The 16,598-nt window shown below is 42.6% G+C and overlaps 1 protein-coding gene across 1 annotated transcript in view; it reads right to left on the bottom strand.

Moving 5' to 3' along the window:
- Positions 1–275: 275 nt before the first annotated feature.
- The window catches only part of FRZB (frizzled related protein), a 31,600-nt gene continuing 15,277 nt past the window's right edge, over positions 276–16,598 (bottom strand). Inside the window, exons 4-7 of the mRNA XM_080928092.1 lie at positions 11,039–11,104; positions 5,902–6,106; positions 5,455–5,518; positions 276–1,377 (exon numbers count right to left, since the gene is read on the bottom strand). Coding sequence (XP_080784218.1) covers positions 1,267–1,377; positions 5,455–5,518; positions 5,902–6,106; positions 11,039–11,104 — 446 coding nt within the window. The 3' untranslated portion in view covers positions 276–1,266. The remainder of the gene's footprint in view (positions 1,378–5,454; positions 5,519–5,901; positions 6,107–11,038; positions 11,105–16,598) is intronic.

Raw genomic sequence — 16,598 nt, forward strand, 5'->3', positions numbered from 1 at the left:
ATTGGCACATGCTATAAAGGTCCCCGCTGCAGGAAGGAAGCGAAGGTTCCCCCATGGGCTGTTGCGGGTCTCAGTGCAGCTTGAGTAAGAAAAACAATTTTTTTGTGGTTGTTGTCGTCTCACCTGACAACCATAATTCCTTTTATTCGACATTTTGACAGAGCATTAAACAGCACAAATTCAAATCATAATGTCTCGGCCTACGAGCCTGATCTACTCTAATCCAGTTCTACTTGGCTGCGCGATGGTTTTTAAACCCACCCACCCCCAAAATACAGACGTAGAGGCCAAAAACCAAAACCGTAAGCCCAAAGCCAAAAGAAGAGAAAACTAACGTGCACATTTCACTGACTGTAAACTAGAGTCTTTTATAGGGTTACATGTCTCTTTAAAAGAACACCCTGGTGCACACTCGTGCATACTTTAATACTTGCTATTCCTGCTCAATACAAGCCAAATGTATTTATAAATGGACGGGAGCAGAGCTTCCAACCATAACTTTTATTTAGAAGGAAGCAGAGATATAGTGATAACAACAGAAGTCTAGCTAGAAGCTTTTCTCTAAAGTCCATTAATACATTTATGAACAAATCTAAAAGTTTGCCAGAAGAACACTGTTAATGGTTCGAGGGCTACTGATTCCAGTGTGCCCCTTAACCAGGCAACATATTCTTCTCCTGGCTCCCAACACTATTTATTTTGCTGCCTGCCAATCTTGAAAATAATTCATGCTGTGTGGCATTTCCTCATAAATGTTTCCTGGTGTTGCCCAGTGTCTGATTTCAAACTGCCGTTCTACATAAGCATTTAGAACTTTCACAGCACGAGGGAAATGCCCAAAGGCATAGAAACACAGGGCTGCAAGTACCGCATCGGAGTCTGATTTTCACATTATCTGGTTCTTGATACTACCAGAATTCTCTCTTTACAGCCAATACTGCATTCTCAATCGGGGTTCAGAACACCAAATTAAAACCCGGGGACTCCGTTACAGAGAGCTTAGCTAGCATCAACGTATTTAATTTATTATTCTGGATGCGAATGAACGGTCTCCACGTGATTGGTGAAACAATATATAACAGATTGCAGGATCTAACCCCAGGCCATTAAGAAGCAGGAGAAAAGGAACCGGAAGTAACGTCAGTCGTCCCGGTATCTGTGGTAAACAATAGGTCGCCAGTGCAACCGTGCGGGTTTTCCCTTGCTAGTCCAGCAGCGCCAGTCTCAGAAGGGCGTCCGTGGGTGTGGCTTTTTACGTCTCTGGATTTAGCTGCGCACTGGCCGGGGATTAGCGTTCCTGCCAGACTTCTGATTCTGAGTGGAATCGCCAGCATCAGTTTTACCCAGTCCAGGATGACGGAGTTTCATATCCCAGCGCTGTGGAACGTAAAAGAGAGAACAGTTACAGGGACACAGCATACGGGGTTTCACTCCTGTGACACTATCAACCGAGGGAAGAGCCCAGAGTCAGATCTCTAATGTGTTTTGCTACGTTAGTACAAAATCTCTATCCAGGGATTACAATGGTGCTGTCTAAACACAATGCTTTGATTTCAAAAACCACAGCAGAGACGGTCTATAAGATGTTCAAGGATGCCATTGTACCACAACGTAGAGCTAAAAGTCCCATGTCTATAAAGACACAAGAGTCAGCAGTATCTGTACTTTCCCAATTTATACTCAGGTGGAAGGTTTAGGACGACAGTTTGAAAGAAGGGACATTTCTCATCATTTTCTTAAGAGTAAAGCAACACAATCTTTTAAAAACTAGTTGAGTGGTTGGGGAGATGGCACATGCCCAAGAACCCAGTGTTTGGTACCAGGCATCTGGGTAAAAGCCAAGTACTGGTCTACATCTACAGTCTCAGTGCAAAGAGAGCAGCAAGCCAAGGAGCAGAGATGGACAGGTCCCTGGAATTCTGTAGTCAGTAATTTATCTGTGAGCTTCAGTTTCAGGGAAAGACCATGTCTGGAAAAGTGAGGTAGAAAGCAGTTGAGGAAGACCTCTGTACTGGCTGGTTTTGTGTCAACTTGACACAAGCTGGAGTGATCACAGAGGAAGGAGCCTCAGTTGAGGAAATGTCTCCATGAGATCCAGCTGTAAGGCATTTTCTCAACTAGTGATCAAGGGGGGAGGGCCCAGCCCATTGTGGGTGGAGCCATCCCTGGCCCAGCCCATTGTGGGTGGAGCCATCCCTGGCACAGCCCATTGTGGGTGGAGCCATCCCTGGGCTGGTAGACCTGGGTTCTATAAGAAAGCAGGCTGAGCAAGCCAGGGGAAGCAGCCAGTAGGTAACACCCCTCCATGGCCTCTGCATCAGCTCCTGCTTCCTGACCTGCTTGGGTTCCAGTCCTGACTTCCTTTGGTGATGAACAGCAATGTGGAAGTGTAAGCTGAATAAACCCTTTCCTCCCCAACTTGCTTCTTGGTCATGATGTTTGTGCAGGAATAGAAACCATGACTAAGACAACCCCTAACAGTGACTTCCATATGCACAAGTGCATATGTATGAATATGTACACACACACACACACACACACACACACACATACACAAAGTTAGCTGATTTAAATAGTGAAAACATAAAGGAAAAATGGTGTTTCTAAAATATCTTTCTAGTATTTACCAGTTGAACCAAAGCCCTGCCCTGCCACGAGTTTTATAATGCATGTGTTGTGGGTTTTAGTTTTTATTGTTGTTGTTGTTGTTACATGCATTTTTAAAAAAAAATAAGAAAAGTCACATTTACTTGTATTTCATATGAATGATTTCAATACTGCTTGTGATGGAGGTTACATGGTAAAAGCGTATGAAGGGATAAGAGCATTTGTGCTCGACAAACTTCAGTGAACATAGAAACCATCAGAGGACCGTGCTGAGAACAGCTTCCTATTAATCAGCTCAGAATGGGGTCCTTGATTTCCACCGGTGAGGCTTCGGGTGATCCATGGGCTACTGCTTCCGTGACCTCACCTTAAGTATCAAAGAAGCTAATGTCAGATGCCCGAGTTTAACTCCCTTAACCGTACAAAGGTTTTGAACTTAATCGGCATTTTTATTGTTCCTATATTGTGATTAATAACTCATAATGGGATTATTTTGAAGATTGGAGAATTACAAAGTCAAGAGCACATTTGTAGTTGTTACTAGTTTTTCTGTTAAAGTATAACTTCATATTAGCTGGCTTTATTGCCCAATAATATTGTTTTCATGTTTTAAAAATAATCTGATTCTTAAATCTCTCCGAGGTAATTCAAAAATATCTTGAACAGTTGGCTGTTGCGGAACACAGATGAACACTCATTTACATAGGAGAATGGTTAAAAGCTCTTTTTTTAACTGGCCTTCTACTCAAAGATCAGCTATAAAAAGTAACTTTGAATAAATTTGAAAAATGTCTTCCTTAAGAGTCTTTTAAACATTCCTCAGTTAGCTGAAAAGCTATAGTAAGTTAATTCCAACCAGAACAGATTTTCTTCCCAGATTTCTGGCTCAGAGTATAAACATGAATTAAAAATTGACCCACTAGGTCCGGAGAGATAGCTCAGTGGTTAAGACCTGGCTGGAGCCCGGTGGAGCAATGCCAGCAGCGGCATACCTTCAGTCCCAGAGGAGGCAGAGGCAAGCAGATCTCTTACACAGAGTTTGAGGACAGCTTGGTCTACCGAGTGAGTTCTGGGACAGCCAGGGCTACACAGAGAAATGTCTAAAAGCAACCAACCAACCAACAAACAAACAAACAAAAACCCACTTGCTGATCTTTCAGAGAACCTGAGGTTCCCAACACCAAAGTGACAGCTCACACACGTTTATAACTCCAGTTCCTAGGGTCCCACACCCTCTTCTGGGATTCTGGGGTATGAGACACTTATGCATAGACATACACACAGACAATACTCATATATATGAAATAAAAAAATTAAGAGTCTTATTTTAAAAAGAGGAACCTGAGAACTGGGAGCAGCGATCCATCACTGCAGTAAAAACACCAGTACAGGAGAGTTTGAGGCCAGCCTGTGCTCCGTTGGAAGTACAAGCCCAGCCTGTGCTACGTCATCGGCACCAGTCCAGCCAGAGCCGCATAGCAAGGCAGTGTCTCAATACAACAAAGACAATTATCCAGGTCACTGGTTCACTGTTTCCCATTAGTGTGCTTAAATTCAATCTGAAAACACCAATAATCTCATAAAAACTATGGTTTGCCTGAAGGAAATAAATTCACCATGCCACAAAACAGGACAAGCCGCGCGTCCCAGCGGAAACACAACCGGCAAGGCTTACAACACACAGCAGCAGAGGTGCTGAAGTTCTTCCCACTGGTAGGAACCGGGGACAGCGTCCTGCTCTGCACTGGGGAGCAGCAAACAGACTGGAAAGTGTGAAAGGACACCCCAGTATTCTGAAGAAGAGCCACTTCACTAATAATTCAACACCAGGTCAATTGGCAAGAGATGTGAACAGCAACAACGGAAAAGAAGAAAACCATCCCTGCACACCCCAGGAGACTCTCCCGCCTCTTCTGCATGTTCCCACTCATTCTTCTCTTTGAGGAAGATGTGCTAGTGTAAGAAGAAATGCAAAACCTTTTCTACTGAGTACGCACTGCTTGAAACACATACATACTTGCATGCATTCATACATACATACAGTCTATGATCTTAATATATTAAAGCCACATCACTGTTTTAAGCACTCAGTTGGGTAAGATCTCTCCTACATTTATGACGGTGGCAACATCTCATTGATAGAGCTCATGTCTGTGAATTGGATACCATGGTATTTTTCTGTTCAGCACTAGTTCCCCCCCCCCCCCAGAGAAGAGCAATTTGTTTAGAAGAAATAAAGCCCCCTATCCCCTTCTTTCCCAACTGGAGATAGATACGTTCGGATCAAAAGTTCCATGATAAAGTCTCTGGATGGAGTTCTTGAAAACCTATGCTGACCTTCGCGCTTCTTTCTGCCTGGAATGATGTATGATGTGGGTGGCAGAACAGCCCTGTGTGACTTCTACTGAACTAGATGGAAGCGATGCCCTACTGACAGAGCAATAGGCTGATGCTCGAATACTAGCCAGAAGCCAGCCTGTCATGGCTGGATAGCTAGAGGCGGTTTCCCAAGAAGTTAAGGCAACCATAGTTAGAGCTTTGATACATGTAGAGAAAATTTATTCCATAAATGAATAGACATTAAAGATAATTTCAGTTCTCAGGATATTCATGTATGTGTATATGTGTGTTTATATATATGCATGTGTGTGTGTGTGTGTGTGTGTAAGGTCTTAATATTCTCATGTAGTTGAAGGAAACTAATTTGTATAAGAGATGGTTTTCTATGGATTATATCACCAGACAGAATTTTTCTTCTGAACCTAGAACGTGGTTGCTAGGTAAGCATTCCACCACAGAGCTAAGTCCCAGCCCCAGAACTACTTTGCAGGTGAAATCCAAGCTCACCTTGACTTTCTTACCGAGCCGATCCTTCCACTTCTCAGCTATGGAGCCTTCGACCAAGAGTAACCTGCATTTTGAAAACTTAAAATGACCACTTTTGAAAAACCAAAGCATGTAATTGATAAATTCAAGGACCTGGTGGCAGAACAAGTAAATATGTTTATCCTAGAACTGGGAAGGCAGGAGGCTGGGAAGAACCTTAACCATTAAGGAATCATGGGTTCCTTTCGAAAACAAATAAACCTGATTCCTCTTTCCAGAAAAAAATGTATACCCACAAGCCATGCTCATATTCTTTTTCTATCCAATATATAAAATTAAAATGAATAGCCACCGTTCCCAAGAAAGTAGAAAGAGCCTAAGACAAGAAAAGCTCAGCAAGATGTGTAAAAGGAAATGTACTGGCTAGGAAAACAAACAACCCCCCCAGCATCCTTCAGGGAAAGTTACCTGGAGCGTTCCTCATCTTCATAACCCATGATGACATACTCCTCGTTAACATTAAGTGGTGGGCAGAGGCAGCCAGAGGTGGTGTAAAGATTGACAGTATCCCTTGGAATGTTCACCAGCGATGCCTTTAGAATTTCCTTCACCTCCACGACGGCGGTTACGTCATGACATTTCATCTTTACCTCTTTAACTTTAGCCCGGATGACTGGATTAAAGAAAGTAACTTTGATTTATGTGACGACACACAGTAGGTAGACTGTTCATGCTCAGTGGTTAGAAGAAAACATCATGCAGACATTTGTCTTTAGAGAAACTAAACTCCATACTGGCCTTCTTCATGCTCAGCCCTGATTTCCTGCCAATGTGTGTATGTATCCGTGTCTGCATTCATTGGTGATTATATATCGAGTGTGTACACTCATGTTTGATTTTAAGGGACCCACTTAGGTAATCAGTTGATTAATCTGCTATAATTCCCCTACATGGCTTCACTTTGGATGTGTACACACGCGTGCACGCAGCACCAATTGCTGCCAAAACTTTAATCTTACCCCATGTAAAGGCTTAGACTCAACTCGATGCTTTGATTCTTCATCAGGATTCTTCAACTGATCAGAGGCTGACACTCTTCCCGGCTGCCACCGACCGGGTCTTGCTCACTAGTGTACCCAAACCAACTCCTCCGTCATTCACCTACCTCATCCACAGTGTCACTGTCCCTCCTTCACACCAGTGTTATGATTTGTATCTCCTCACTGGGCTTTCTTACTGAACAATGTTGTCAGGTACACCCTGTCTCCTCCCTCTGCCCTGCACTCTGCTAGTCCCTGTCCCTACTGGGTGGTGAACAAGATTCCAGCCTTCGATTGCATCCGTCCCCCTCCCCCACTCCCAAGACAAGTAGTGATCCCTGGGCTCCCACGGGCATCAGCTTCACTTTTCAACACAAAGACAAACTGTCCTCCATCGCAAAGTCAAACGACCCGACTCAGAACCTAGAAGCTCTTCTGTTCTCCTGTGTCTCTTTTTGAAGAGCCACGCTGTGCGCATATCTACTTCTGGTAAGTAAGCATTTTTTTTTCTTTTTTACAGGAAAGTTTTTGGTTTTGTTTTTTTTTTTTTTTTTTTTTTTTTTAAGAAAGAAAGGCAAGAACATGTTATTTAATAACAAAAAGCTAACAATTTCTCAGGAAGCTCTGTCATATTAATACCATGTCCACAGAGGAGACACGGTGTATCCAAGAGTCCACTTTGGGAAAACTCTGAGGGTAGGAACGTAGGAACTCCCACTTGCAGATCCTCCCAGGTATCTTAGGTGTTCAGGATTATATAGGATTGATACAAATCCCTCCACCAAAACAGAAAATGGCTGGCAATTCATTTCCCCCATCGCTCTAACTTTCTCATAGTAACTTAATGGTCTACGGGTATGGCAATCTACACGACAGAGACTCAGTTACCGGATTTTGTAAATCTTTAGAATAAAGCCTTATTTTTATTCACGAGTATTTCAGTCTTCAGAGAATTTGTTGCAAGTTTGAGAGTTTGCTGCATACAAAGTCTAGCTGCCCAGCTGGTTCTGCCTGGCTTGGTTGGCACGTAGGGTTCCTGTCCTTTCCTGCTCCCGAGACCTTGTATTTTGACAAGAGATAACATTTTTCCCTCCAGACAGTGAGTTCCGAAGGCCAGCTAGCAGACAGACATATTTGTGTGTGTCCTGGCTTAAATGAATGTACTTCCCAGTACCCACCAGCCACTAGTGATTAGGGAACTGTGCAAATGTTCTCAAGCGAGTGATTTATTTACCTGGTGCATCTACTATTTTCATTAGGAATTTTTAGCACATGTACCTCTTCCAAAAAAAATACCTCTCTACAACACCTACTTTATTATTCAAGTAATTTTGCTAAAACTCACTTTTTTTAAAAACTGAACTGGTCAAGAATGAGGCAGAGGTTTCATATGAATTAGAAATTGTTCCTGCCTGTACCTTGTTTTCTCAATAGATACATGCAAATAAATACAGTGAAAATCAATTTATTTTGGAACAAAAATATTTTTCTTCCATTAGTTTACCTTCTAGCCAGGCAACAGAGGGGCTGTTTTCTCCTACAAATCTGTAAGTCCTCCCCAAAATATAATCTTTAAATTATGGGTAAGCCTAGTTTGTGTCTGACTATGACAAAGAGAATATTTCCTCCCCCTCCCCCTTTTTACTTTTTTTTTTTTCCTTTTTTCAGTAGTGTTTGGGGAAACCTAGCCTGACCATGCACTTACAATGCACTTATCTGGCCTTGAACTCTTGATTCTCAGGGCCTTATTCCCAAGTGCTGGGAAAGACTATGAGAGTGCCATCCAAAGCTCCTCCTTTTTATCAGTTGAGATCCACATTCCATCTTCCGTTACAATACTCGGCTACCTTCTCTAAAAGCTCTTCCTGACCGTTTGTAAGGATTAATATTATAACTTTTAAGAGTACTGCCAGCCCTGTGCCAACAAGAAGGCTGGGCAAAGTTAAAAGTAGTAAGTAAAGATAAAAAAAAAAACTCTTTGAAATAAATTTTTATTGTTAGTGGTGTGTGTGTGTGTGTGTGTGTGTGTGTGTGTGTGTGTGTGTGTGTATGTGTATGGTAGCGGTGGTTGCTGCTGTTTGTTTGGAGACAAGCTCTCATGCACCCCAGGCTGCTGGCCTCCAATTTGCTACATAGCAAAGAATAACATTGAACAACACAACCAATTTTACGTGATGCTGATGATGTAATCCAGAGTTCCATGAATGCCAGGCAAGCCCTCCACAAACACTGGCAGACCCCCGGTATGAAATTATGGTTTTGCTTTTTACCAAAATTATATTTTTAAGTTCACATAGCCTTTCTAAATCTTAAAAAGCTAGCCTTTTGCAATGGAAGACCTCTTCCTCTCCACCCGTCCCCTCTCCCCTGCCCCTCGAAGTCCTGGCAGTTTGCAGAAGGGGAAGTCAGACATTTGATTCGTAGATAAACTAAACTCTTCAGCCCAGGGATGGGGGAATTAGGGGATTGGGAATGACACACACGCATGGGACATTTTTCCCTCCCTGGGATGTCTATCTGTCCCTCACTAACCAAGAGTGGCTAAGATCCTGCTTAAGATAAGCACTCAGCCAATCTGATAGCCTATAACTCTAGAGCTGGAGAGGCTGAAGTTACAAGTTTAGGAGCAGCTTGGGCTACAGAGCACGCTCTAGGCTAGTCTTGGAAGTGCCAAGTCCCTGACTCAAAACAAATAAGTTATAAGCAAAAAATAAAAACATACACCACCGAAGAAAAATTTGGGAAAGAAATTGTATCGAGACTCACCTACCCCCACTCCCAATAGCTTCTTTATGATCGTTAACAAATTGCTTTTCTAAGCATTACTGACCTGGTCATGCCCCCTTCTCTACTAAGACCCCAAATTCTAGAACAGCGGTTCTCAACCTTCCCAATGTTGGGATCTTTGAATACAGTTCTTCATGCTGCCATGATCCTCTAGTATAAATTATTTTCATTGCTCACTCATAACTAATTTTGCTGTTATGAATTATAATGTAAATATTGGTGTTTTCCGGTGGTCTTTAAAAACAACCCCCTGTGAAAGGATTATTTGCTCCCAGTCGGTGGTGACCCACAGGTTGAGAACGGCTGTTCTAGAAGTTGCGCTAAATCGATATTTCATGCCCTTGTCTTCTAAAATAATGGCACATAGAAACAAAATTCTCATTTCCATAGCATCGTTAACTTTGGAAGCCTCTAATCCACATTACGTCATTAACTCAGGATCAGAGAGAGGCGTGACCCTGTCGGTCTCACTGACAGGCCAAGATTCCTACTGCCAAATCCAACACAACAAACAGAAAATTCCACTGAACTTGGTGTGACAGGTCCCAGGTCAGATTAAAGACACACCTGTAGTCACTTCCAGGAGCTGTCGGTAAAACACAAATTTCATGCTTCACCTGGAGTCCCATTCCCGAGAATATTTCCAAGAATATTCCCACATATCCACAAATACTCCAAAATACAAAATGGTAGTCTACAATCCCAAATACTTCTGGTCCCTAGCATTTTGGATAAGGAATATGCAGTCTCTACTTGAAAAACAATTATCGTAAAAAGACAAACTAACCAACCAACCAATGGGAAACAGTAACACCGAGCAGACCTGTCCTACCACAGAGGAGCGGGAGCGAGTGATTCTTGTGTACATACGGTGACCGCCATTCACCCAAAAGTGCATCATACATAATGAAAGAAGGGACAGCCATGGCTCAGTAATCATCAGAGGGGCGCTCCTGAGCAGCTGAAAACATGGGCTGAGGTAATAGGTGGGAAACTCTGGAAAACGTCCCTGGGAGAGCCAGCATCCTCCCATTAAACCAGTCAGCTCTAGCTGCAGAGGAGGCTCTTCAGTTAGCATTTAGCTTAGGAGAATGCTGCATTTGGTCAAGTTAAATAGCAAAGCAGGAACTATAAAGTACTATTTCCCAGAGTCCTTTGGATCATTCTCCTGGAACACGGATGGAATCCAGGTACCAACCCAGAGACAAGAACTTCCGCTTTGAAACTGGTCTCTGGGTACTCAGTGCTCTGGTTTAAATAAATAAGTAAAGAAAGAAGCTGATGCTCTCACAATCACACATTTGAGAAAACTTTTGCCACCATGATGCATTTTAGTTAGCTGAAACTAGAAACAGCACTTGCAGGTGTCCTTCTTTGTTTTTTTTTTTTTTTTAAAGATTTATTTTATTTTATTTATTTATCATTATTTTTTAAAGATTTATTTATTTATTTATTTATTTATTTATTATAAGTACACTGTAGCTGTCTTCAGACACACCAGACAAGGGCATCCAATCCCATTATAGATGGTTGTGAGCCACCATGTGGTTGCTGGGAATTGAACTCAGGACCTTTGGAAGAGCAGTCAGTGCTCTTAACCACTGAGCCATCTCTCCAGCCCCCCTTCTTTGTTTTTAAGCCTTACTTTTAAACTACCTCCTCATCAATGTGCATGTCAGCGTGTGCATGTAATATACACACAAACACACACACATGCACACGCACACAGGTCTCCCACCATGCAGGAGTCTAGGAGTAGAAGGTAACGGTATCCTTACCGTAGTTGTAATTGTTCCTGAAATAGGTCTTCTGTGTAGCTCTGACAGGTTTACATTTGCAACGTTCTGAAAGACATGAAACAGTAAGTAACTGTTCTACATTCACCCGTGTGCTTTAAGAGACTTCGTATGATCTTGCTGGTGAGAGATCTCTGTGTCTGATCTTGTTCTCCTGGAACTATCCTGCTGTTCCTTCTAGCTACACGGCCTGTTCCTCCGCAGCAGTAACCTCCCAATCTCTCCCACCCAGACACTGAGGTAACACTGCTTGCTCATCATCCTGCTGGAGGCAACCAGGACCTGAATGAGAGGCACTTAGTGCTTTCAGAAGGAAGATTTGAGCTCACTTCGAGGCACGCAGTAACTAGTGCTGCCCTGCGGAAGATCACTTGCTGTATGTCCACGTTTTATAGATCGAATGGCATTTCTCCACGGAGAGATAATCTGGGAGGGCCATATGCCAGTGAGCCCCTTCCACTGGCTAAACAGCTGCCACCACATGAAATGGCACTCCTGTGCTTGTTGGAGACAAACTACATCTTTTGTAAATGTAAATCCCGTATATTAAAAATATCTGCAAACACACTGACAAAATATGCATATAAGAAACATTTACAGACTGAGCAAGTTGGTTCTATCTAGGAATACATGTATGTGGGTGTGATGGTATACATGTCATATATATGTATACATATACACATACATGACAACAGTGAAAGGAAGAGGCTGTGAATTTGAGAAATAAAGACATTATACAAGTATATGAGAAGGGCTGGAGGGAGAAGAGGAAAGGGGAAGTGGTGTGATTATATGCTAATTTTAAAAGTTAAAAAGTAGTAATAGTAAACTAAACCATAAAAGGAGTTTGTGAGTGGTAACCTGGACGCATTTACCTAGTATAGATGTATATCATGAAAGCTGATTATCTCTCAATCTTTCATTTGTAGATAAGTTCACGTCTTTAAGAGTATGTTTTTAAGCCGCCCATGGAAACAATATACTGCCAAAATCACTTAGTTGAGACACTGGAGTTGGGGATGTACCTCAGTTATAATATATATGCTTATCTGGTATTTTGAAAAGGAAGAGCCCCTGCAGACTCGTGTGTTTGAACGCTTGGCCATAGGGAGAAGAACCATTAGTCAGTGTGACCACATGGGAGTAGGTGTGGCCGTGTTGGAGGAATGTGTCACCGAGGCGGAGGGTTTTGAGACCTTGTATGCTCAAACTATGCCAAGAGTGGCTCACAGTTTCCTCCTGGCTTCCTTCAGATCAAGATGTAGAATTCTTTCTCCAACACCATGTCTCCTTGTATGCTGCCATGCTTCCTGGATGACAATAGTGGACAAAACACACACACACACATGCACGCACACACACACATATACACATGCAACCAGCAACCACTAGAAGATATTTGATTAGTAAAGGTTTCTTCAAGTTAATACCTCTAAGAAAGCTTCCCTGGAATATAAATAATAAGGGTTTCCCTGTGGGTTGATGATAAGGTGATATGTGATTGGACAGTGGAGAGGTAGGCGGGGAAAAGGCTAAGAAAACAGAAGAGGAGGAGAGGAGGGGAGATTGAGGGAGGAACAAAGATGGAGGCAGATGTATATGTTTCTCTCGACGCATCCCTTCATAATAAGGTTGTAATGAATGTTTTATAAGGGATGGAATTGTACAAGATCATTTGACTTATAGGGGCTAGCAAATTATATACTACCTATTGGATCAGAGTAATTTGGTGTGTTTTTTGATGTGACTACATAACTGTGTTCAAAGGGTGTAGTGGCGGAACACATAAAGCTCACCATAGAGTTGGGATGTGTGTGTGTCTACCACATACCAAGGGGAAGGGAGTGAAAACATGCCGGGGTGTGGGGTGGTCATATTCACCTGGGACAGAAACAGGGGTGGTGGAGTGAGGTGCACAAGAGCTCACAGAGGTGGCCTGGAGGGTCAAGTGCTGTGAGGACCGCGTGTGCTCGGCTCCGCACTAGAGCGGCGTCAGGCCGATAGAAGGTTAGCCATCCACGACATTTCCCCACGAATTAGAGAAAGCGAGCTAATTTCTTGTTGTTTTGTTTTCATAAACATGATCTTGTGTTAGTATGGGGACCAATAAAGCAGCAGACTTCTGCGGTGACCATTTGCTATTCTATCCCTTATTTTATCCGCATGGGTATTCTGCCTGCATGTCGGTCTGTGCGCCATTCCTGCACAGTGCTTCTGGGGGTGCTGGATCCTCTGGAGCAGAAATGAATGGTTGTGAGCTGCCGTGTAGATGGAGAGGGTCAAACCTGGGTCCTCTGGAAAAGCACCCAGCGCTCTTAGTGTGGAGCCGTCTCTGTAGTCCCACTTTTTTACATTTTTACTTACAATTTTTTGTTTCATGTATACGTATGCATGCATATGTGTGTTGTGGGAGCGCACACATGCCACAATTTGTGAATGTGGGTCAAAGGAAAACTTGCAGGAGTCTCTTTCTACCTGAGATCAAACTCAAGTCCTGAGGCCTGGCAGCTGGAGCCTTTGCCTGATAAACCATCCTTCCAGCCCCTTGGATTTTCCAATCAAAATTAATTTTGTTTAATTGAACCCATGCATGAGCGCCAGCAGTCCCCACCTGCCAGCTTTCATAGAAGGAAGCATCTGTCCTGAAGACAGTCACCGTAGTAACTGTTTCTGTCCTGTGGTAATGGCAATGTCTGAGGGCCACGCACAGCGTTGTCCTTCCTTTGCACCACACACACAAGTGACTTTCAGCAGATTTCTGTAGGAGCTCAGTCCAGCAAACAACGGACATGAACCGTGTCTGTAGACACTTTGAAGAGGACCACTCCATGCTTGACAAGATGACTCAGCAAGCAAAGGGGCTGAGTCCAATGCTTGGAACCCACAAAAAGGTAGACGGGGGAAAAAACCAACCCCTAAGGTTGCCTTCTGACCACAATCATGCATGTCACATGACAGAGAGAGAGAGAAACACACACACAGAGAAATATAAAGAGAGAAATGCACACACAGAGAGAAATACACACACACACACACACACACACACACACACACACACACGCACACACACACACACAGAGAGAGAGAGAGGGAGAGAGAGAGAGAGAGAGAGAGAGAGAGAGAGAGAGAATGCAATAGGATTTTTATAAAAATAACTACTTCAAAAATAATGCTCCTACTAAAAATGTTTGCATTCCCTTTTAAAGAAAATGAAAAGTTACCTAGGTCTTGCCTTGTTAACTGTTCGAATTTTTTTCCTAATACGTTGCAATCTTATACGTTGCAATCTTATACGTTTTATAAAGGTCCCCTAAACATGAGAATATTTCCAAAAAGAAAAAAAAAAAAAACCCAACACTGCTATGGTTGAATTTGCAAATCATCCTCATAACGATATGCGTTTGTTTGTTGTTTCTCTACTTAGAAGTACATGTGGTGCCACAACACCTACAAGGACTTTTAGCTGAGCACCGGGATCCTTGACAAACTGTTCATAAACTAGCTATACATTTCTAGTCTCCAGACATTACTTGTGCTTCCATTTTTAGAAGTTTAGTCAAACACTATGTAACAAGGGTCCCTGGATTGAGTCCAATTTGATACTGTTATCCATGTAACTTTGCCTGAAGCATCAACGAATGCATCACATCAAACTTACGAGGCAAAGATACTTTTTAATTGCATTGTGAAATGATTTAGGAAAATTTCAAGAGGACATTTACATAGTGATATGTACAATTGCCTCTGTGTAGATTATCCCCTAAAATCTAATGAGCCGGGCAAATGTGTCCTTGGGGCCAGAAGTTGCTCCTCTGCAAAATGCTCATTACTTTTGTCACACTGCATAAAAATATGGGCCTTTCTGCCCTAATTCTTAGCTTTTGCTATAAGCAAATACCTATCTAACTTGATTATCTGATAGTTCAATACATTATCAACAGCTTCCTGGTGAGACAAGAACTTAGTCTTGGGTTCTATGACGAGCAATAATACATGCTGACATAATGAAAGATAACGCTGGGTGACGCATAAGAACATTGTATATCCAGAATAAAGTCTTATGAGAGAATTACAGGCTACACAGCTCAGAGGCAGAGCTGAATCCCATCCCCAGCACTGAGACGCCTCGAGTTTCTCAGCAGTACTTGAACTAATGCACTGCCTACTGTCCCTACAGTGGGATGCCTGGTAAGCTTAAGCCACTGTTATCCTGACAGTAGCTCACTTATTGGAAACACACAGAGTATTATTTTTATATGGGCTAAAAGGATCTAAATGATTACAGAGAACTGATACAATTATAAAATTCACTACTGGCTGGGCTTTGGCTGCTTAATAGAACCTTGCCCAAGACCAAGCTTAAGTGTGATGCAACTTTCTAACTTGTCCTGACCTTTGTTTGAACTCATTTTGATCTCCCGCACAGCTGCAAGACTATAATTAACTTCACTGGATGTCAACAGCCCATAAACCAATTATGACTTTGAAAGACTCTATCTTTGAGTAGATATTTATCTGATCTTACTAAGAAAGTATCTCCAGTCTACTCTTTGGACTTATGGTCCATTGCTCTCTCATAACTAACCACTTTGATGAGATCCATGTGTGTTTTAGTTTGTGTCAAAAGTGCATACATATCCTTACATCTGACCCAAGATACACTTGTCCCCTCCCTTCTACTCTAAGACACTTAGGCGAAGGCCACAGCAAACTTTTAAAGATTCACAAAACAAATTCATACAATGTGAAGACCTATACCCTCAATTCTGGCCTTCATATACTTCAGACTGCCTCAAAGTAGGGTTCACAACTCTATCCTTAAGTAGTTTTAGACATCTAGAAATATCTACCACACCACACCTGTGTCTTTCTGCTGTAGAAAAGACAGCGTCCTCTACTTCATACTCCTGAGACAGCCACACTTCCCTACATATTAAGTGGAAAAAAGAAATGGAGCATCTATTGGACCCTTTCAGCCACTGATGTGTCCATTAATTTGCTGTGCTAATATTTACTTAGCATACCACATCCTAGGCTCTGTCCGGGGACTTATAGGACACCTGAAGGGCAACACGTCCAGGGCAGAAGGTACAAAATGACAACACATAAGACAATCTTCGGTTCTGTGTACGTGTTGTGAAAAAGAAACACATATGTGCATTCAGTGCTGCTTTGGCTCTGATAGTCCCCTGTGGAAGTGGTCTTCAGATATGAATCTAGAAGGTGAGCTTTGGTCAGCCAGTCACGAAATACTTCTTGCAAACTGAAGAGAGAGTGAGAGGGGGAAAGGGAGGAAAAAAGGAAGAAAGGGGAAGGGAAGGAGGAGAGATAGACAGAGATAGAGACAGAGAAAGAGAAAGAAAGAGGAAGACTGGGGAGAAGCATCATCAAGAGATGTGGAAGGAAACTCAGTAGGGGATAGAATCACAAAAGCTGGGAAAACAGAAAATCCTAAGAGGAAATGAGGGCAGACTCTGTGTCAAATGACCCTCAAAGCTGAAGTTAGTTAAGGAATAGAAAGGCCCGATGAATTTAATTGGCC

This window comes from Micromys minutus, assembly GCF_963924665.1.
Source record: "Micromys minutus genome assembly, chromosome: 13".
Classification (NCBI taxonomy): Eukaryota; Metazoa; Chordata; class Mammalia; order Rodentia; family Muridae; genus Micromys; species Micromys minutus.